At 42.9% G+C, this 21,990-nt stretch overlaps 1 protein-coding gene across 5 annotated transcripts in view; it reads right to left on the bottom strand.

Annotated features, from left to right (window-relative positions):
- Window positions 1-21,990, bottom strand: part of MAGI1 (membrane associated guanylate kinase, WW and PDZ domain containing 1) — a 661,265-nt gene that overhangs the window by 127,289 nt on the left and 511,986 nt on the right. For 4 of the 5 annotated variants that reach the window (XM_084840464.1, XM_084840465.1, XM_084840461.1 and 1 more), the window contains exons 3-5: window positions 21,743-21,862; window positions 6,756-6,962; window positions 3,418-3,628 (exon numbers count right to left, since the gene is read on the bottom strand). In XM_084840464.1, coding sequence (XP_084696590.1) covers window positions 3,418-3,628; window positions 6,756-6,962; window positions 21,743-21,862 — 538 coding nt within the window. The remainder of the gene's footprint in view (window positions 1-3,417; window positions 3,629-6,755; window positions 6,963-21,742; window positions 21,863-21,990) is intronic. The other variant, XM_084840462.1, reaches the window with a different exon arrangement.

Here is a 21,990-nt window from a genome sequence, read left to right as displayed (position 1 = left end):
TGTTTAGAATTGTTTAAATAGCACAGTTCCTTTCACACACCTCAAAAGAAGTTTACAGAATGATCTAACCCTTCTGTGAAATTATGTGGAGAACAATATACATGTTCCTTTGAAGACTTACCACTAAATAACAGTTCTGCTTTCAAAGGAGGGACTTCACATCCCTGCTATCCATTACTGGCGATATGAAAGCTGGAGTGGAAGGCCACTGTTTCACACACTACTTTACCCACCCTCGTAATGCAGAATGCATCAACCTATTCAATTCTTTTGTGCAATTCAGAGCAATTAATCTCTAACTGGTAAACTAGGGCATAGAAGTCCAGCGAGCAAGTCAAATTAACAATAATGGCATAAAGCGGGTCTGCCAAGGTGCAAAACATTTTATGTCCCAAGAGGATAAAAGGATTTCTGTACAGTATTTCAACATCTTTCAGATATTGGAAAGCAAGATGTTTTAAGTCTAGCAGTGGCAGAACTTCACAAAGCTCTGGGCTAAGTACCACATGAATGAGAAGCCAACTTCCCAGCTTACCACCCTATAATTTGTCTACTATAATGATGACTAATGTTTGTGAAGCGTAATATATCACCTCCTACCACTGAATTGTTAATGTCTTGTCCTGTAACAGCATTTAACAGGGACACACTTCGCTTCTACCTTATTCTGCAAACAGTTTGAACTCAGCACACATAAGTGTTTCTTAGAGAAATTTCTCACACTGTCTTTATTTTCAAATAAGTCCACAAGAGTTATGGTTACAGCTGCAATTCTGTCACTTGGAGTCAGCTCCATTGGATACAGTGCAACTTACTTCTGAATAAATATGCTTTTGTCTGTCAAAGTGAATTCAAGAAAAGCCCCAAAGGCTGGCCCCATCATGTCTAGTTTGCCCTTCCACTACTGAGTGGAAGCAAAGCAGGCTCTGACCCCATCTTTCGGCCAGGGGACCAAGGGACACTGTGAGACTGCACCCCTAGCCTCCCAGGAAGAGCATTGTGTCAAGGGGGAGACCAGCATGGACCCATCCATTGGCCAAAGAAGGAGGAGGTGGAGGGAGCTTGCTGTCAGGGATGAGTCCAAGCGCCTTGAGATGTCTGACAGCTCTGATTCTGAATCAGACTTGGAACTAGGGATGTACGAAAGTTCCGCCACGGATCTCGGGGAGGCCGAATGCCAGCACATTCGGCCCCCTGAAATCGGTGGCGGAACGGCCCCCCACCCCCCGTCCCCCTCCCGGGACGGGACTTACCTGGGGCGGATCTTCCTGGCGGCGGCGGCTCCGGTGGCGGCGGCGGCCGGTCTTCCGACCGGCTGCCGCCGCCGCCATTTCCAAGTTTTGTTTTTGTTTTTTTTAAAAAACATGATAGGCTACGTAAAGATTTACGTAGCCTTTCACGGCTAAATTCTAAAAACCACCGTGATAGGCTACGTAAATGTTTACGTAGCCTATCACGGCTGATTAAAACAAAAACAAAAAAAGCGCGTATGCAAATGGCGGCGCCCATGGGTGCCACCATTTGCGTTCCTTATTTTGGCATGTCTTAGTCTACGTAAACATTTACGTAGACTACGGCGAAAATAAGGGGAATGCAAATAGCGTAGATGCTATGCTATTTGCGTTCCCCTTATTTTCGCCATAGTCTACGTAAATGTTTACGTAGACTAAGACGTGCCAAAATAAGGAACGCAAATGGCGGCGCCCATGGGCATCGCCATTTGCCTACGCGCGTTTTTGTTTGTTTGTTTGTTTGTTTTAATCAGCCGTGATAGGCTACGTAAACATTTACATAGCCTATCACGGCTGACTGCAGGGACGCAAACGGCGGCGGCTATGGCCGCCGCCATTTGCATCCCTGCTAGCCAGCCGCCGGATGTCCGGCCGCTGGCGGAGCCAGCCGGCAGCTCCGCAGAATCCCTGCAGAGCAGAGCCGGCCGGCCAGGATTCCAGGGGGGGAGGGACAGAGTGCCTCCCCCCCGGCCAGAATTTCGGGGGGAGGGATGGAGCGCCCCCCTCCCAGCATCAGCATAATCCGCGAACAGGTAAGTGCCTTTCGTACATCCCTACTTGGAACAGCTAGATCAGAGCTCAGGGGAGGGACCTTCCCTGGAGAGCCAAGACACTGGCAGAGATTCCCCCAAAGGCCTTGACAAACAGATGGCCCAAGCTGAGTCCCTGACCCCTCCCCCCACCATAAGAACTCAAGTTTCCAAGGAGGCGGAAGGAGGGCATGGCTTGAGAGATGTTAGGGTGCATCGCAAAGCAAAGCGGGAAAAGTTAGGTGCAGGGCTCAGATGCTCCACCAGGATAGCCCTTCTTGGAAGCCAACATAGGAGGGAGCGACCCTACGGGAGGGGCATCACTGCGAAGCAAGTGCGGCCGTGAGATTCACGCCCAAACTGTCGGCAACTTCACTACCCCCCACCCCAGTTCATCTCTAATTAGAGGTCACAGATTAGTTGTTTAGGGGCCTTAGGCAGTCGGAGATCTTCCTGGAGTCTGCATTTGTACAGAGGCTAGTCTCAAGCAAAATAAAGTATTATTAGCCTGAAGCTTTGTCTCCTTGTGGTGTTGACTGCGAAGGGGAAGGATGATCCATTTCTGACACTTGCGTCCAACCCTTCCCTCCACCATCCACAAAGAACCCTTGGCTCCAACTCTTAGTTGCCCTGGGAGGACAGGAAGCACACTGTGGGCCTGTCTGGCAGCCAGAGGAACAAGGACTGCTAGGTTAGTTGCACAACCTCTATCCAAGCAAAGAAGATCAGCCTGGCACCAAACAGACAATACTTTAAGGGCACAATCCTATGCATGTTTAGACAGAAGAAAGGCCTACAAGTCCCAGCATGCCACAGCCACCCATGCTGGCTGGGGCATGCTGAGAGCTGTAGGCCTTTTGTCTGCCTAAACATGCATAGGATTGCCCCCTAAATCTATATCTTTTTTCATTTTTACTCTAGAGCAGGTGCCGGGGCACCAAGCCAGATCTTAAAAGCCCTCCTACCCCCCAGCCCCAACACTAAGGTCCTGATCTGAATCAGTGGCCTGCACCTACTCTAGAGTAAAAATGAAACAAAGACATAGTTGCTATATCCCGATTTAAAGTAAAGTCTGGTTTGGCCCTCAATGCCTGTTTACAACTCACCACTTCGTTCTGGCATTGTCAAACTGATCTCTCTCCTCGACCTTTCCGTCCATCCCCCTACCCTTCTGACTTGTCTTCGTTGTTTGAAAGCCCGAGAGCAGGGCTGTGTCTCATTTTTTAAACAGATGTTCAAAAGACAATACTTGCGTACAAAATTTTTAAAATGTAAGTGCTGTGATAATTCAGCCCACCGCCAGTTTAACCGCGTGTTCAGACAATACTCAGAGACAAACATAAGGGATCACAAGAAAACAGATGAAAAAACGTTACTCTATAAAGTAGACTTCTCCATTCTCTGTATAGGCCATCTCCCAGTTTTCAGGCAGAGGACCCAAGTTTTCCTCTGCGCAAGGAGGTAGGTATTGAGGGAGCTTCTGAGAAGATTCCGTGGTGGGAACAATGGTGATGTGGCTATTCACAGATGGGGGAACTGTGTCTCTTATACTATGTGTATTGTGCTCGTCTTGTTCACCAGAGTCTGCTGTGGAAGGACACACACATAAAATAAAACATAGCGGTTATTAGTTAATGGCATAATGCGAATTTCACCTTGCTTCCTTCCATAACTGCTTGAGATGCTTCATACAACCATGCAACGTATCCACTCAGGGCTGCTTTTGATATTAACACACAGGGAGCAATCCTATGGCTGCTAGACAGTGGCTAGATGGCTATAGGATATGCCGTTTTCCAGGAACTGACCTCAGAGCCTGTGCTCTGAGGTCGGTTCCCAGAGAACCGACTTCCCCCCACTTCCGCGCTGCCTCGCAGGCAGTGCGAAACAGCCCCATTCTCCGCGCTTGCAAGAGGAGTGCGGAGCAGCCGGAAAGGGGTGTGGCTGGGGGTGTTCTGGGGCGGGGAGAGCATAACTGCCTGGACGACACATCCTATGCATCATACAGCAGCCTCCTTGCCTGCTCTGTGCTCCTGCAGCTAGACAGCCGCAATCGGCTGTCTAGCTGAAAAAGCAGGGCAGGAGAAGCGTGGAGGGAACAATCCCCTCTGTGCTTCTCCTGCCCTGCTTTGGATAGGCAGTCACCTCCGAGTTTGGAAGCGGCCGCCTATCTAGATAGGATTGCTCCCTTAGTGACAAATGCTGTTAGATCCTTCAGAAGAGGATCAATGCCATGCTGGACTGGAAAGATCAAGTTTTCAATGCTGGGAAACCCATTTGACTGACTACCACCCACGGCCACCTCGCCCAGCTGCAGAAAAGAGACATATTTAATCATTCTAAAGTTACACTGATGTGCATCCTGAAACATAGGTGGATGGATGTATACTGACCAAATATAACACTGGCCACAACCCACACTGTTGGCATTGGCAACCATTTCTCTCAGCACTAACTGCTTAGCACTGGAGTTTATCAATGGTACATGTGTTTTCATTGTTACACTCAAACTACCCAGTGAAACTCTAGCTATGGGAGTAAGTAGTCTGATGTTGCTTTTGACCACACATTATTGTCTAAAGCAAGACTCGTGTGGAAAAAATCTAAGTATATGAATCCCAGACCCACAAAAAGTCAAGGGCCAAGGCTCTCTCAACTTCAGAAAACCAAATCTGGCTTGCATCTCAAAGATTTTGCAAACCATACCATATAAAGTCCCATTAACATTTATGATTTTATTCTGGGACTGGACCACTTCTGAATGTAGGAGTGGGATTCTCCATTTCAGGAAGATTAGACCAGCCCCGTTCTCTCTGACATGCTAGCTTTCCACAAGCAGGCAGTTCTTGATATAGAGGAGCATTTCAACACATAATCCCTCAACTGTAATTAAGAAGTGTTGTATTCCCTGAAAGGCTACACAAAGAACTTGTGGATTGGCCTATACAGTGCCTTGGCTTGCAGCACTTGGGAATGAGAAAATGTGACTTCATACCTGCAAAATGATTAAGTGAACGGATCTTCAGAATTGACTATGGATTGTAAAACACACGCTCCCAATGAAAGTAAGTGTGATATATATTCTTAAATCAACTACTGCAAAAGTAGTTCTATAAGAAATATAATCAATACTGTAATATGGTCATTATGGATTACTGAAGTTAGGACCATTCCCGGATATTGAAAACATACAAAGTTTAAAACCACTAAAATCAGAGGGTTTTAACCTGAGAAAAGAGTTGTTACTCCTGGAAGTGTTTAATTTCATAAACAGACAAGCTAACAAAGTAGCCCTTTCTCAATAGCAAAAGACTAACAGACATTATTTCTTTAAAATAGATTTCGCAAAGATTAACAGGATTAAGAAGTCATTTGATTACTCAGCCTGCCTTTCATATAGCTAGGATAAATACACCATTAACAACCCCAACACTAACGTACAAATGAAATATAGTTAAAATCCACAGTGGCACACACAAATGTTTTTTACTTGAATGAACAGCTTCTTCTGTTAGCTAACTGTATCCCATTTGCCAAATAAACGAATCCTGAAGCTGTTTCTCTTTTTTGCTAAAACTGACAACCATTTTATCTTTTGGTATAGGAAACAAAATTTATGGTGATCTCATGGAATGAAACTCACAATCCAGGTAATGTAATGGATTTCAAGACAGTTGTTAAGACAAAAGGGTTTGTATTGTGTCTAGCAAGGGGGAAGAAGTGAAAAGTGAACACCCTCTCTTGCTCTAAAAGCCAGTTTTGTCCATGCAGTACCTTGGTTTTCTCTTGCCTAAGGAGGAAGTAGCATATGAACCCAGAAGTACATGATTTCATGTGACTGTTGCAATTCCATAATCATGGCATCTCTAACAATGGTGTATGTGAGGATTGCTGCTATCCTAGCAATCTTGTATAACTGGGCATGCATATACTTCTGGTTCACACTTTACTTTCTTTCTATCTCTCTCTCCCCCGCCCCATAATTGCAGCCACATACAATTTCAAATTAAAACTTAAATTTTATTTAAAGACACCTTGGGAAATTGCACTTACATTCAAGTCCAAACCATGTTCGCTCAGAAATAAGTCTTGCGGATTTCTGAGGGACTTGCCTTCAAATGTGTGAGTGCAGAATTGTTGTGACCACAGGGCCCCAAGCATCACTTTAATATTTAATCCATTAAAAATTATTTTCCTGCTGTTAATAGCAGACATTTATTTATTTTTAAAATCTAACTCTCAATGAAACTGACTTATGATCAACTGAGTCTTGTAACAGATTCCTCCGACGGATAAGATAATACACTAGTGGGGACTAGAAACATACAATCATAGTAACTAGAAGTCAATTTCAGATTGTTACCCTATCACATGCTTATCTGATAACTAAAAGGTATAAGATCATAAGCATCTTCCTTAGGCTCATTCCATGTGCTCTACTAAAGGCTGCGGTCCAAACCTTAACTGTAAAAATCAAAGAAATGGATTGTCCACATAGGAAATGCCAAACAGTAACTATAGTTTTCCATGGAAAAAACTATAAACATCTTATTGTTAAGAGAGAGACACATACACCTCTGTAATCCAGATTACAATGTGGATTAGGTTGAAGACTTTGAACATTAAAATGCAGGAATCTTCTTGAGAAGAACAACCAGTACATGCATCTCAATTTCACCCCCCTCCCCCCATATGTAGGCAAGACAATATCTACCTGTAAAGCTACTGTTCATTTCAGGAACGTCATCCTCCTCTTCATTCTCCGTATGCACTATGCCCGCATTTTGCATATCATTGTAAGACTTGGTCCGTTTGGGGGTCGACTGCTTGGAGCCAGATTGGAGGTTTTGCAAAACATCAGTGTTATTCACTTTCCCACTGAGGGGTTGGCTGGGAGGTTTGGGTGTTCCATAATAGTTACCTAGGCAATAGAAACACATTTGCATGGTTGTTTTTTTAAACAGACTTCATCTCATTAAAGATTTCTTCTCCCTACCTCAACCTCTCCACTCACCACAATCAGAGCAATTTCTCTCTTACCTAATATGAACAAATATTGCTCCCCCGCCTGCAAGATGTCTGCTGTTTTACCTTCCTGAAACTTATTCATGTTCAAATCTAAAAGCAGAACCAAAGCCTGCCTTTTTGAGGTGCAGCAAGCGTACAAGGACTAAAACAAAAGACAACTGTGGTGAATAGCCAAAAGAAAAGACAAACACCCTCATTACATTTGAATTTCAATTAGTAGTGTTTTAAAAAAAAAAAAAAAAAACATGCATGCACCCACACAATGCTGTGCCAGATTTAGAGTGAGCCCTAAACAAAATAAAAAATTCATTACTACTATCACCCAGAAAAGTGATGAAAGGCTAGGATGACCTGCTTTAATACACATCCCCAATAAGTGGCAGTTAACTTTTTTTTTTTTAAGTAATCACTCTCTAAAAGAGGAACTTTGCAAAGGAAAAGGAATGGCACCTACTTTTCAGCTGCAGAGGTCAGGAAAAATAGAAACAAGAGATATCAGGTACACACAGTTTCAATAACACTACAAATGAACCCTCTAGTTATTTTGGGACTTTGTAGCAGGTTTGGTGGGGAGATGCCCCAAACCCAAGTCCAACAGGATCCCAACCCATCAACCTAAATCCATCTGGCAACAGTGGGGAGGCTTTAGTTTCCAGAACATGGAATTTCAATGTGGCCTAGAGAAACTACTGTGGGTTTATCCTACTTGCACTATATAGGCCCGTGCCAAGAGATACAGGAACTGTGGCAGCTACCTCATGTAGTGAAACACTGAACTACAGGTAGTAGCTTCTCACGCTGTAGACTAGCCTTGCACAACCTGGGGACCCACCAGATGTGTTGGACTACAGATCCCAGCATCCCCAGCCAACATGAGTAACCCAGGTTGGGGAAGGCTGCCCTACACTGACTCCCCCTGCTCAGGCTGTCCACTGGATCCTTCTGAAGAAATACAAGAGGGTTTCCTTTTCCACTTGAGCCTTGCTGGAACACAGTTAGCAAATTAGGAGCGTGCTGCACGCTCACATGTCCCTTCCATTCTCCTCATCTCCTTGCAATCCCACCTCAATATGTGCAATCCCACATCAGTTTCCTTGTCGGCGCCCCCCAGGGCATCAATATTACAACTAATTATCATTAGCTCAAACCAGAGTTTGTACACCAACTGTTAACCATGGCCACACACTCTAGTTTGAAACAAACCACAGTTAGTGAAGTAATGCTGCACTATAGTTACCACCTAAAAAGAAAAGGTATACGTAATTCATATGGGACAGGAGCAGAGAAAGGAGCATACAAGCTCGTGGAATGCTCCCATATTGTAACAATGGTTAGTGTGGTAGAAAAGGCCTTGTGTCAGGCCTGAACCAAAGAGGGAAAAATACAGAGAATATTGTAAGAGAGTAGCTGAGAAAAACAAGATACACAGAACTGAGTAAGAGGGTGGAATAAACAACCTTGAGCACAGATAAGGCAAGCTGTGACTCCTATCTCATGAGGACAATGGTCAGACAAACCCATTCCCTACTGAGATAAGGTACTGCCTCGCAGGGGGAATTTGCAGATCATTGTGCCCCAGCTGTGTTTAAGGGTGCATTCACGGCTAGGGAGCACTGATGCGTATGTGAGCACCCCCAATGTGATTGGATACAGATAACATATGTAAGCTTTTAATTGGCTAAACTCTTTCTCTTCATATTTTTACTATGTACTTTGTTTTCCTTTAAAAACTCATGTACCCAGTTCTCAAATTGTAGTTCCTTTATGAATTACCTGTGTATACATGCTCTGAATAAAGTGTGGTTTCAGATACAAGACCACCAGCCTCATCCTTTGGGCGGGGGTGGTTCTCATTCCCTTTTGTTCCCCCACAGTCCCCCACGCCCCCAAGTGGGGATTTTATATCTGCACTTAAAACATGAAAGCCAGAGATGGAATGAAATGGGTTGTTTGAGAGTTTAATCCTTTGCAGGATTAGGAATGTAAGGATTTAAGAAGAGCCATACTGGATCAGACCAAAGGCCTACCTGGGCCACATTTTATTCACATGGTGACCAACTAGCTGCCTGTGGGAAATGCACAAGTAGGATATGAGTGCAATAGCATCTCCCACTCATGTTCCACAGCAAGTGGTGTACATAGGTATTCTGCCTCTGGTACTAGAGTTAGCATGAAGCCATCAGGACAAGAAGCCACTGATAGCCTTATCCTACATGATTTTGTCTAACCTCCTTTTAAAGCTATCCAAACTGGTGGCCATCACCACAATTTGTGGTAGCCAATTCCATTGTTTAACTATGCACTCTGTGAAGAAGTGCTTCCTTTTATTTGTCCCAAGTCTCCACCATTCGGCTTCATGGGATGTCCATTTGTGATTCTGATCACAAGAAGAGAGCCTATTTGTATGCACATAGACTCAGACTTTCAGGTGAACATGTAATGGTCAGAAGTGGAGTGAGCACAGTCTTGATTTCCACGCTAAGCGCATTCGCTGAACTTTGGGCTAAAGTGTAACTTAAACAGCAAAATGGACTTTAAGTATAAGATGTAAATTATATTTAAAACAATTACAGCATAAGTAGGGATCCATTGTTAGACACAACTGCAGTTTTGTTAATGAAATCCTTGATCAGTTCCAATATACTCTGAAAATATTATGAGGCAATGAATCTTTCTTAATCTGGGGAAAAATTTTAAGTATTGCCGAATTCGATTTTCCCCATAGTTTTAGGTGAACGAGATCTACCACACAATGTTGCATTATATGCTTGTCTGGCTGTAGTTATGCACTCACCCCTTGACAAAAAAAAAAAATCAAGCTACTATCTAAGGATAATTTGATATCTAAAGTCCAATCCTAGATAGAATGCTTCTTTTTCAGATTATATATCACATTGTACCGACATTGCATTTCTTACACTTTTATTCCACCCTTCTTATAAGGAGCTGAGGGTAACATAAATGACTGTCACATTGTATTCTCAAACCACCATAGGCTGAAAAATAGTAGCTGGATCAAGGCCACTTAGTGACCTTCATAACTGACTGGGGACTTGAATCCATGACCTGGTCCAATCTTCCCCAACCACCAGATGTTTTGGACTACAACCCCCAACATTCCTGCCATGGTCCATGCTGGCTTGGGCTGATGGGAGTTGAAGTCTAAAACATCTGGAGGGGACCAGGTTGTGGAAGCTTGCCCTAGTCTAACACTCTAACCTTATTGGCTCCGACAAAGTTTTGAGAGTTTCAAAATTCTAGGCTTTCCAAATATCTGTGGGCTGGAGAAGGGGTGGGGAGGCCCCCTTTGCTTTACTGAATGATTCCATCTCAATGAGCCATGTTCAGATCTCTATAATGACCCATAAACATTTCAGCTCTACAGGAACAGCAACACCTTTAAACATATTTTTCATTCTGAATCATGAAGGCACATATATGCATTACTGATACAAAGGAAATGACTTTTTTTTAGTAAAAGCCTTAATGGGGATAAAGAAAGTTCTTACTGCAGCCTCAGTCTCTATTGTTGTTGTTGTTCAGTCGTTCAGTCGTGTCCGACTCTTCGTGACCCCATGGACCATAGCACGCCAGGCCTTCCTGTCCTGCGCTCTCTCCCGGAGCGTGCTCAAGTTCATATCAGTCTCTATTATAGGGAATTTATTCTCACGCTCTATATAATGCCAGAGTAGTTAATATATGGCAGAAGGGGAAGAGGGTGAAAAGAGGAAGAAGGAAGCAACAGGGAGAGAAGGCAGCTTCCATTCTTTATTATGCCTTTCTGTAGCAGTATTGTATTGATCTTTCCTTTACTCTACTCTGTTTTATGGAGGAGACAGAGTTTGACAGGCCTGTTACAAATTCTTCAAGCTGACTGCCTATTAACTGGCATTATCCCTCAACAGGTACTCCAACTCAACTCCCATACATTTTAACAGGACTCTGGAGCAGAGGTCAACAGACTCACATCCCAAGAAGAATATTTTAACAGCTGTTTTTCTTTTCTTTTTTTCTTAGATGCAAAATATTAATTGATCCAGTTGTTAGGCAGTAAAGGGAGATTAGTATGCATGTAATGTAGCAACAGACTGGAAAGTCTACGTCCTCAACCTATTCCTGAGCTGGGCAGTTGAACAAATAATGCCTAATTCACACCACTAATATCCAAACTGAGAAGATGTCCCCAAATTAACACGGTAACAGATTCCTATCGACAGATTTTCAGTGAAACACAATTAGGGTGGCTACTTAAGCACTATGAAAAAAAGAGGACAAAAGAGAATAGGGATTTGCATATGCTAATTTACATAGATGCAAATTAGAAATAATTACTCTAATTTAAGTAGAAATACAATGCATCTCACTATTGTGGGGTAGCCTGTGACCAGGTGACCTGTGTACCTGCTTAGTCTGCTGTCCAGGTGCTGACTGTTGATGGGCAACTTCAAGGCCCCTCCCTGCTCTCCTTTACTATGGTTTGTCCTTCTATCTTTAAACTGGGTTTGGCTTGGATAGCGCTTCAAATAGGGGACTGGGCTCTGTAAAGCCAGACACAAGACCACCCCAAACACAATCCTTTTTGATGGTGAAATTCACCAGCCAATTCAATTTTGACCATCTTTTATGTTCCATAGCCCCAATCCCAAAGCATCCTCCTACTCAAGGAAAAGGTTTCCCATCTAATTTAACATCATGGTCAATTACAAGATCCCCTTCATGAATCACTGCCTTGTTGTGGCGAAGGGGCTTGCGTAACTCAGTGAAGCCATAAGCTATGCCGTGCAGGGCCACCCAAGACTGACAGGTCATGGCAGAGAGTTCTGACAAAATGTGGTCCACTGGAGAAGGAAATGGCAACCCACTCCAGTATTCTTGCCAAGAAAACCCCATGGAACGTATCACAAGGCTAAAAGAGATGACGCCGGAAGATGAGCCCCTCAGATCGGAAGGTGTCCAATATGCTACTGGGGAAGAGCAGAGGGTATTTCCAAGTAGCGCCAGAAAGAGTGAAGCGGCTGGGCCAAACCCGAAAGGACACTCAGCTGTGGATGTGTCTGGCGGTGAAAAGAAAATCCGATGCTGTAAAGAACAATATTGTTTAGGAACCTGGAATGTCAGATCAATGAATCAAGGTAAGCTGGAGGTGGTCAAACATGAGATGGCAAGATTGAACATCGACATCTTGGGAATCAGCGAACTAAAATGGACAGGCATGGGCGAATTTAATTCAGGTGACCATCATATCTACTATTGTGGGCAAGAATCCCTTAGAAGAAATGGAGTAGCACTCATAGTCAACAAAAGGGTGGGAAAAGCAGTACTGGGGTACAATCTTAAAAATGATAGAATGATCTCAGTATGAATCCAAGGCAAACCATTCAACATCACAGTAATTCAAGTCTATGCCCCAACCACTCAGGCCGAAGAAGCTGAGGTTGATCGGTTCTATGAAGACCTACAACACCTTCTAGAACTAACACCAAAAAAAGATGTCCTCTTCATCATAGGGGATTGGAATGCTAAAGTAGGAAGTCAAGAAATCACCGGGATAACAGGCAGGCATGGCCTTGGTGTACAAAATGAAGCAGGACAAAAGCTAATAGAGTTTTGCCAAGAGAACACGCTGATCATAGCAAACACTCTTTTCCAACAGCACAAGAGGCGACTCTACACATGGACGTCACCAGATGGCCAATATCAAAATCAGATTGATTATGTCCTTTGCAGCCAAAGATGGAGAAGCTCCATACAGTCAGTAAAAACAAGACCTGGAGCTGACTGTGGCTCAGATCATGAGCTGCTTCTTGCAAAATTTCGGCTTAAATTGAAGAACGTCGGGAAAACCACTAAACTGTTCAGGTATGACCTAAATCATATCCCTGATGAATATACAGTGGAGGTGAGGAATAGATTTCAGGGATTAGACCTGATAGACAGAGTGCCTGAGGAACTATGGACGGAGGTCCGTAACATTGTTCAGGAGGCAGCAACGAAATCCGTCCCAAAGAAAAAGAAATGCAAGAAAGCCAAGTGGCTGTCTGATGAGGCTTTACAAGTAGCTCACGAAAGAAGGGAAGTGAAAAGCAAAGGAGAAAGGGGAAGATATACCCAACTGAATGCAGAGTTCCAGAGAATAGCAAGGAGAGACAAGAAGGCCTTCTTAAATGAACAATGCAAAGAAATTGAGGAAAACAACAGAATGGGAAAGACTAGAGATCTCTTCAAGAAAATTGGAGATCTCAAGGGAACGTTTTGTGCAAAGACGGGCATGATAAAGGACAAAGAAGGCAGGGACCTAACAGATGCAGATGAGATTAAGAAGAGGGGGAAAGAATACACAGAAGAACTATCCAGGAAAGATCTGAATGTCCCTGATAGCCATGATAGTGCGGTCACTGAACTTGAGCCAGACATCCTAGAGAGTGAAGTCAAGTGGGCCTTAGGAAGCATTAGTAACAACAAAGCTAGCGGAGATGACAGTATTCCAGCCGAGCTATTTAAAATCCTAAAAGATGATACTGTTAAAGTGCTGCATTCGATATGCCAACAAATCTGGAACACTCAACAGTGGCCACAAGACTGGAAAAGGTCAGTTTACATTCCAATTCCAAAGAAGGGCAACGCCAAAGAGTGTTCAAACTACCGCACAATTGCGCTCATTTCACATGCCAGCAAGGTGATGCTCAAAATCCTACAAGCTAGGCTTCAGCAGTATGCGAACCGAGAACTACCGGAAGTACAAGCTGGGTTTCGAAGAGGCAGAGGAACTAGAGATCAAATCGCCAACATTCGCTGCATCATGGAGAAAGCAAGAGAATTCCAGAAAAACGTCTATTTCTGCTTCATTGACTACGCTAAAGCCTTTGATTGTGTGGATCACAACAAACTGTGGCAAATTCTTAAAGTGATGGGAGTACCAGACCACCTTACCTGTCTCCTGAGAAACCTGTACGACGGTCAAGAAGCAACAGTAAGAACCAGAAATGGAACAACCGATTGGTTCAAAATTGGGAAAGGAGTACGACAAGGCTGCATATTGTCACCCTGCTTATTTAACTTATATGCAGAGTACATCATGAGAAATGCCGGGTTGGATGAATCAGAGGTCGGAATTAAGATTGCCGGGAGAATTATCAACAACCTCCGATATGCAGACGATACCACCCTAATGGCAGAAAGCGAAGAGGATCTCAAGAGCCTCTTGTTGAGGGTGAAAGAGGAGAGTGCAAAAGCTGGTTTGAAACTCAACATTAAAAAAACTAAGATCATGTCATCTGGCCCTATCACTTCCTGGCATATAGAAGGGGAAGAAATGGAAGCAGTGACAGATTTTACTTTCTTGGGCTCCAAGATCACCGCAGAAGGTGACTGTAGCCATGAAATTAAAAGACGCTTGCTCCTTGGGAGGAAAGCTATGGCAAACCTAGACAGCATAGTAAGAAGCAGAGACATCACCTTGCCGACAAAGGTCCGTCTAATCAAAGCTATGGTTTTCCCAGTAGTAATGTATGGCTGTGAGAGCTGGACTATAAGGAAGGCTGAGCGCCGAAGAATTGATGCTTTCGAACTGTGGTGCTGGAGAAGACTCTTACGAGTTCCCTGGACTGCAAGGAGGTCAAATCAGTCCATCCTAAAGGAAATCAACCCTGACTGCTCATTGGAAGGACAGATAATGAAGCTGAAGCTCCAATATTTTGGCCACCTAATGCGAAGAGAAAACTCCCTGGAAAAGACCCTGATGCTGGGAAAGACTGAAGGCAAAAGGAGAAGGGGACGGCAGAGGATGAGATGGCTAGATAGCATCACGGATGCAATGAATATGAACTTGAGCACGCTCCGGGAGAGAGCGCAGGACAGGAAGGCCTGGCGTGCTATGGTCCATGGGGTCACGAAGAGTCGGACACGACTGAACAACTGAACAACAACAACAACAACAATTACAAGATAATTAAGCCAGTATGTGTTAGATCTATGACAGTTTTATATTTGTAGATGAATGCTCCCAACGAGAGTTTACTTTTCTGGTGCAGAACTTTCTTTGAATCTCCTGATTTCCACCCAATCTGTTCTTCAATCACACTAAAAACACATTCCCCTTTTAGAAAGGGCATTCAAGTAAAGCCTTTTCACACCTGGCTTCAGTCACCAGCTGTAATTAAAGGTTACATTTGGTTTGCCAACAATGTGGAGAAACAAATGTCAAAACACCTGCCAAATGTTTCATGTCTGTGCATATGTTACTGATCGCAAGTAGACAGAGGTGTAGAGCAAACCCTTGATAGTCTTCTCAGAGGCTTTGTGTTCTGTTTCTTTTTCTTGATTAACTAAAGCTGTAATCCTATACCTGCTTGCCTGGGAGTAAGCTCCACTAAACTCAATGGAATTTGCTTCTCAGTAGACATGGATAGGATTGCACTGTAAATAATTTGTGAAATGGGTCTAATGCAGCCTTCCCCAGCCTGGCACCCTCCAGATGTGTTGAACTACAACTCCCAGCATGCCATGCTGGCTAGGGGTGCTGGGAGTTGTGGTCCAACACATCTGGAGGGTGCCAGGCTGGGAAAGGCTGTTCTAATGCTAGGAGGCCATCATGACTCATGTGCATATATCTTTTGAATTTAAAATGGACACTGACTTAAACAGAGGCTTAGCAAAAATATGCAACAAATAAATAAACTAAGACATCATGAACAGTTTAAAACTGGCTAGATAATTCTATCAGTCACTAGTGAAACTGTGTTTTGCTAACTGTAATACATATGCTCACTTCCTTAATGCTTGGCTGACAAAAGATCTGATCCAAAGGTCTATTGTATATAACGGATGTTTAATGAGAACACTATCCTGATTTCAAAGTCTCCTCAGCTGTATCCCATTTGTTCTTTCACCTCCTAATAATGTAAATTACTTCAGTCATCCACTCAGGAAGCACAAGCACTACCCTATGATTTAGTACAACACACCCACGGCAAATAATGAGAACAGTCAAAGCAAAGCTTATGTAGAACAAATCAACCTATAGTCTGGAGACTACTCATTCAAAGCTAAGAGGGGAAAATGGGGGTGGGGAGAGACATTCAAGGAAATGCCGCACTACTTTGGGAGCAATTTGGGAGCTGCAAGAAGGAACTATACATATGTCCAATCAATGCCTAATCATCATAATCATCTTGCAAGTCAAGGCTGGGTTTGCACAGGCATTTGCATTTCAGTGTGGATTTAAATCTGAATTCACCAGACATGCAACCACCACAATTTAGTGATAAATGCCACTTTTAAAATGACTCTAATTAGTAGCATAATGTAATAGTTCCCAAAGTACATTCGTAGCAAGCTTTCCTTCTTTCCTTCTCATTCAAGAATAACCAAGACAAAAAACAAAACAAAACTCCGTTTGCACAGTAGTTTCTCGTCCTGTTTCTAGCCAAGATTCAATCAGATTAAAAAAGACCTGAGGAAAGCATAGCATGGAATAAAGATGGATTTCTTCCTATTGAAATATCCCTAGGGAATTTGAAAGGACTTGGAGGACTGTAAAACAAAGAAATTGCCAGACATACCCCGATAATCAGTACATTATTATTGATTTTATTTATTCATTATGTTTTTATCCCACCTTTCCTCTGAGTTGCTCAAGGCTTCCCCTGACCCCATTTTATCCTCACAACTCTGTGAAGTATGTGAGTCTGGGAAATGGTCAGTGGCCTGGGGTCATCCACTGTACTTCATGGCTGAATGGGGATTTGAACTTGAGTCTTCCTGGGTTCTAGTCTAATACTTTAACCACTACACCAGACCTTTCATGGTCTGTGGCATGAACACTCCATCTCCTGTGATGCTTTGGTTGAGAATAGTTTAAATGTCATTCTGATTCTTGGCACAAACAAGATATACTACCGAACAGGTCACTGAAAGAAGCACAATGTGTTTCAGAGGTAAAACCTCCTGTAGGGGCAATATTCAAGGATATCCACAGACATGATGATTTGGAAATGTAAACTGTCTTAGAGATCATTAGCAGAGTGCGCTGAAATGCAAAGAGGAAGAGGGGCGGGGCTGGAGCACTCCCTCTAGTGTTTGTGCAATTCCAGTTTAGAATGCCTGAATTGGGCTAGAGTGATGTGGGTTTTCTGAACACTTGTGAACTGGAAAATTTTCCAGTGCAAATTAGGTTAATTTGCTTAGGGCTATTTGTATAGGAAAATTTTCAGTTTGCATTGGAATGTTTCCAATGAAAATTAGGTTCATTTGTATAGGAGCATTTGCAGTTTGCATAGGAAAATGTCCTGATGCTCTAGAGCAAGAGCGGGCAACTTGTGGCCCTCCAGATGTTTTGGCCTCCAACTCCCATCATCCCTCACCATTGGCTATGCTGGCTAGCACTGATGGGAGCTATAGGCCAAAACATCTGGAAGGCCACAAGTTGCCCGCCCCTGCCCTAGGCAGAGAGATCTAATTTAGCATGTTTATTTTACCTATATTTAGTAAACAACAAAGCTAAAAAAAAGAGGACCCCATGTTAATTTCTTGTCTCAATACACTAGGAGCATTTTACCAGAAGAATTTGAGGGGGGAAGTTAAAGTGCACTTACTGTGATGTAAATATTATATTATGTAGACATTTTTAGTGGAATACTTGTAAAAATTTAAAGACAATAGCATGTACTTCCCTGACATTGTTTACGTTTTTGTCCATATCATAGGGCCATGCACTGTCACAAATTGCTTTTGAACTCCCCCCCAGTTTCAAAAGAGCTTTGCCATGTGCAATGGGAGGCTGTTATTCAAGAAACTCAAGCCAAACTATTCCTTTGATAGGTGGAACTAGTTACACAGTTATGTGATCCAAACCAATGTAACAGCTCACTCCACCCTCAGCCTCTGCACATTTAGCTGAAGGTGATGAAGGACTCTACAAGCTCCACCTGCATGTGAATATGACATTTTCTGATCATTATTACCAGCATGTATACTATTGTACATGCACAGATCCGCTTTCTAATTTTTGGCTGAATGTGCAAAGGTCAGGTGTGGAGCCAGAAGGCACAAAATTATCAGAGGTGGGACCAGCCTTCCTTCACATGTTCACCAAACGTTTATTTCTTTACAGTATTTTGGGATTGCCTCTCCACTCACTTGAGCTGATGTATAAATAGAAACAATAAGAGTAAAAAACATACATTACAAAAAAGCTGAAGAGTAAAACCAGGGATTAGTAATAAATCAGAGAACGACATTAACTATTAAAGACTCAGCCAAACAATATTGTCTTCACCAGCCATCTAAAGGACAATAAAGGGGAGGATAAGATAACCTCCCTTGTAAGGAAATTCCACCACTGGGGTGCTGCTACAAAAAAGGCCCTGTCTTGAGTACTCACTAACTGTACCTCTCTAGGAGGTGGGTCATGTAACAGGGCCTCAGATGAACAATGCAAATTTCAGGCAAGCCAATATGGGAGGCAATGGTCCCTGAGGTACCCTGTCCCCAAGCCATGTGTGGAAGAAAAGTAACACATTACTGGCAACACGCAATTTTAAAAGGTGTATAATATGACACCATCACACAATGGTCTTCTTACCTTCTGCAAGCGACAGCCAATTAAGGGGAGCAGGAATGAGAAAATCCCCCATCGTGTCTCCAGTAACATTTAATTCCACCCAGAGTTAACTTGTAATGTTTTAATGTGGGGAGCACTTTTGACCTTGTGTTTGATTGGTTTCTGTGTTGCATTATATATTCTTTATTAAAGTTAGTGAGTGTATTAGGTTTCACTTGTTATAATTTAACATCAATGGCTACTAGTCATGATGGCTATATTTTACTGCTCCTTGATTTTTTTTTTACTGTGGTTGGAAGTGTTTTTAATGCTGTGTTTTATTGCTGTGTTTTAATGTTGTGTTTTTTAGGGATGTCAGAGAATTTCGCCACGAATCTCAGGGAGGCCGAATGCCAGCGCATTCAGCCCCCTGAAATCAGTGGCAAAACGGTCTGCCCCCTCGCCCCCCCTCCAGGACGGGACTTACCTTGGGCGAATCTTCCTGGTGGCAGCGGCTCCAGTGGCGGTTCGGCGGCGGTTCGGCGGCGGTGGCCTGTCTTCCAACCGGCTGCCGCCGCCGCTGCCATTTCCAGTTAAAAAAAAAGAAAAGTGATAGGCTACGTAAAGATTTACGTAGCCTATCACGGCTAGATTTTTAAAAAATACCATGGTAGGCCACGTAAATGTTTACGTAGCCTATCACGGCTGATTTAAAAGAAAAAAAAAAATTTGCGTTCCTTATTTTGACACGTTTTAGTCTACGTAAACGTTTACGTAGACTAAGACGGCGAAAATAAGGGGAACGCAAATAGCGTAGCGTCTAAGCTATTTGCGTTCCCCTTATTTTCGCTGTCTTAGTCTATGTAAATGTTTACGTAGACTAAGATGTGTCAAAATAAGGAACGCAAATGGCGGCACCCATGGGCACTGCCATTTGCGTACACGCGTGTTTTTTTTTTCTTTTAAATCAGCCGTGATAGGCTACGTAAACATTTATGTAGCCTATCATGGCTGACTGCAGGGACGCAAATGGCAGCGGCTATGGCCGCCGCCATTTGCGGACCCGGCCGGCCAGGTTTCGGGGGGGGGGAGGGACGGAGCGCCTCCCCTCCGGCCAGAATTTCGGGGGGAGGGACGGAGCGCCTCCCCCCCAGCCAGAATTTCGGGGGGAGGGATAGAGGGCCTCCCCCCCACCGCGAATCAATTTTGTTAAAAGGTAAGTGACTTTCGTACATCCCTAGTGTCTTTTAATATTATGAACTGCTGAGAGATGTTATGATATTCAGCAGTATATAAATGCCACAAAAATGAATGAATGAATGAATGAATGAATGAATGCTACCTTCAGGATCAAAGACAACAGATCTGAATACCAGTTACTGTGGAACAACAGTGGGAAAAGTCTGTTTTATTATTTTATTTATTATATTTATATTCCACCTTTTTGCCTTTTGCAAGGAACCCAAAGCAGCTTACATGGTCCCCCTCTAGTCTATTCTATCCTCACAACAACCCTGTGAGGTAGATTGCCCTCATGTCTTGCTTGTGGGCTTCCTATAGGTATACAGTCAGTCACTGTGAGAACAGAATGGTGGACTAGAAAAGTCTTAGGTCTGAGCCAAAGCTCTTCTAACTGACATGCATGCATGGATGTGTATGTGTTTCAAAAGCCCCATGATTTTGGTTGGGTCTGAAACATATTTTTTAAAAATAGTGTTAAAACACAATGGTATCTTTACAGAAATGCCATATAGCAGCTGAGTTGCTAATTGCTTCTGATCTGAACTAAATACACTTTTCATTGTCTCAAATGCATGGCTGCCTACTGTTTAAAAAGCATAACTTAAAGGCCACCTTATCATACTTAAACTGATGGAAATAATTAAGAGTAACTTTTTTCCTCCTTGAAAAATCTGTGCTCATGCCCAGAGAATGAATCATGGTATCTTAAAATACTCTGAAATGTAATAACCTTGCATGGATAGCACTTTGCTGCTATACAAAGAAACCTTAAGTGACTTGACAAAAATCTATTAATGCATTTTTGTATGCCTTTAGAATATACATGCATCATCTTTTAAGGATTCATTTTTAATGAAGGTGTGTTTATTTTTATGTATTTTTACAATGTATTTCTAATAAGAACAGACACTCAAGGTATTTGTAAAGTGCCTGACACAATCAGAGATCTCCTGTTTTTATGCAACACCATAAAAATATTACCAAAAATAATATGTATAGAACGTGCGTGTCCTACTAAACTTGCAAACAAAAGTCATGATGTTGAATAGCCATTGAAGTTATAGCAATAATCTCTGTAGCTAAGATTTTTAAATAGTACACTTTAGTAGTGCTTTATCATTCTTCAGACATTCATTTTCACAACAAACCCGAAAAGCACACTCTCAATTCAACTGAGGCTGAGGGACACACAGCAACATCAAAGATCACCTCACATAGTTTTGTGGGCACAGGGACCCATATTCCTGAACTCCTCATACAATAGCTTGACATTCTTTATGGTAATATTTCCATTTATTCCAGTTGGACAATTAATAAGACCAGGATTTTTCAAATTCTCAACTAGCAAGCTTCCCTGATTTCCAGAAGAAGCGGTTTGCTTTACCTTGATTAAACTTGGGGAAGCTAAAACACTGGCAAATTCAGTCTAGAAATACACACACACTCTCTTATAACACAATCCTATGCATATCTAGTCTGGAGTACGTCCCACTTAATTCAATGGGATTTTTTCCCAGATACGTATAGGATTGCAGCCTAAAATTTAGGAGCTGTCCTACTTGCGGGACCATTTACCAACCAGTGATGTCCAAAGTGGCTTGGGTTAACAGCTATTTTAACTGTTAAACACCCAGGCAATCCAAAATATATAAATACAGAAAGCACTAGTCAATCATTATCTGTAGTACATGCTTGGATTGAGGATGAAAAATGAAACCTCATAATCTCCATGGATATTTCTGCCCTTTAAAACATGGTTCTCTGTGGAAGCAGCATGAAAGTGGTATCACTATCAAAACAGTGCAATCCTAAGATTTTCCAAGAAGTTTTCTCCGCCATTTCTGGAAGCCTTCCTTCATCATGCATTGTGACCTCTCATTACCATGACATACCTTCATAAGTTCCTACTTCAAGAAGTGTGCCACTTTTCTCAAGCTCAAGGAACTCCTGTACAGTCAGAAAGTTATAGTCCACACCAGGCACTTCTCCTTCTCGTGGAGGACGTGTCGTGCCTACATAAGGAAAAACCAAACCATACAAAAATGAGTGTTCACACTGCAGTAGCACCATCAGGAGGAAATAAGTTATGACATATGACACCACCAATAGAAACAGAGGTGCCAAAGCTCTGGTGGAATCT

This window comes from Heloderma suspectum, chromosome 2 (genome assembly GCF_057233095.1).
Source record: "Heloderma suspectum isolate Gila_16-S chromosome 2, 16-S_ref, whole genome shotgun sequence".
Lineage (NCBI taxonomy): Eukaryota > Metazoa > Chordata > Lepidosauria > Squamata > Helodermatidae > Heloderma > Heloderma suspectum.
This window is presented reverse-complemented; position numbering and strand designations above follow the sequence as displayed.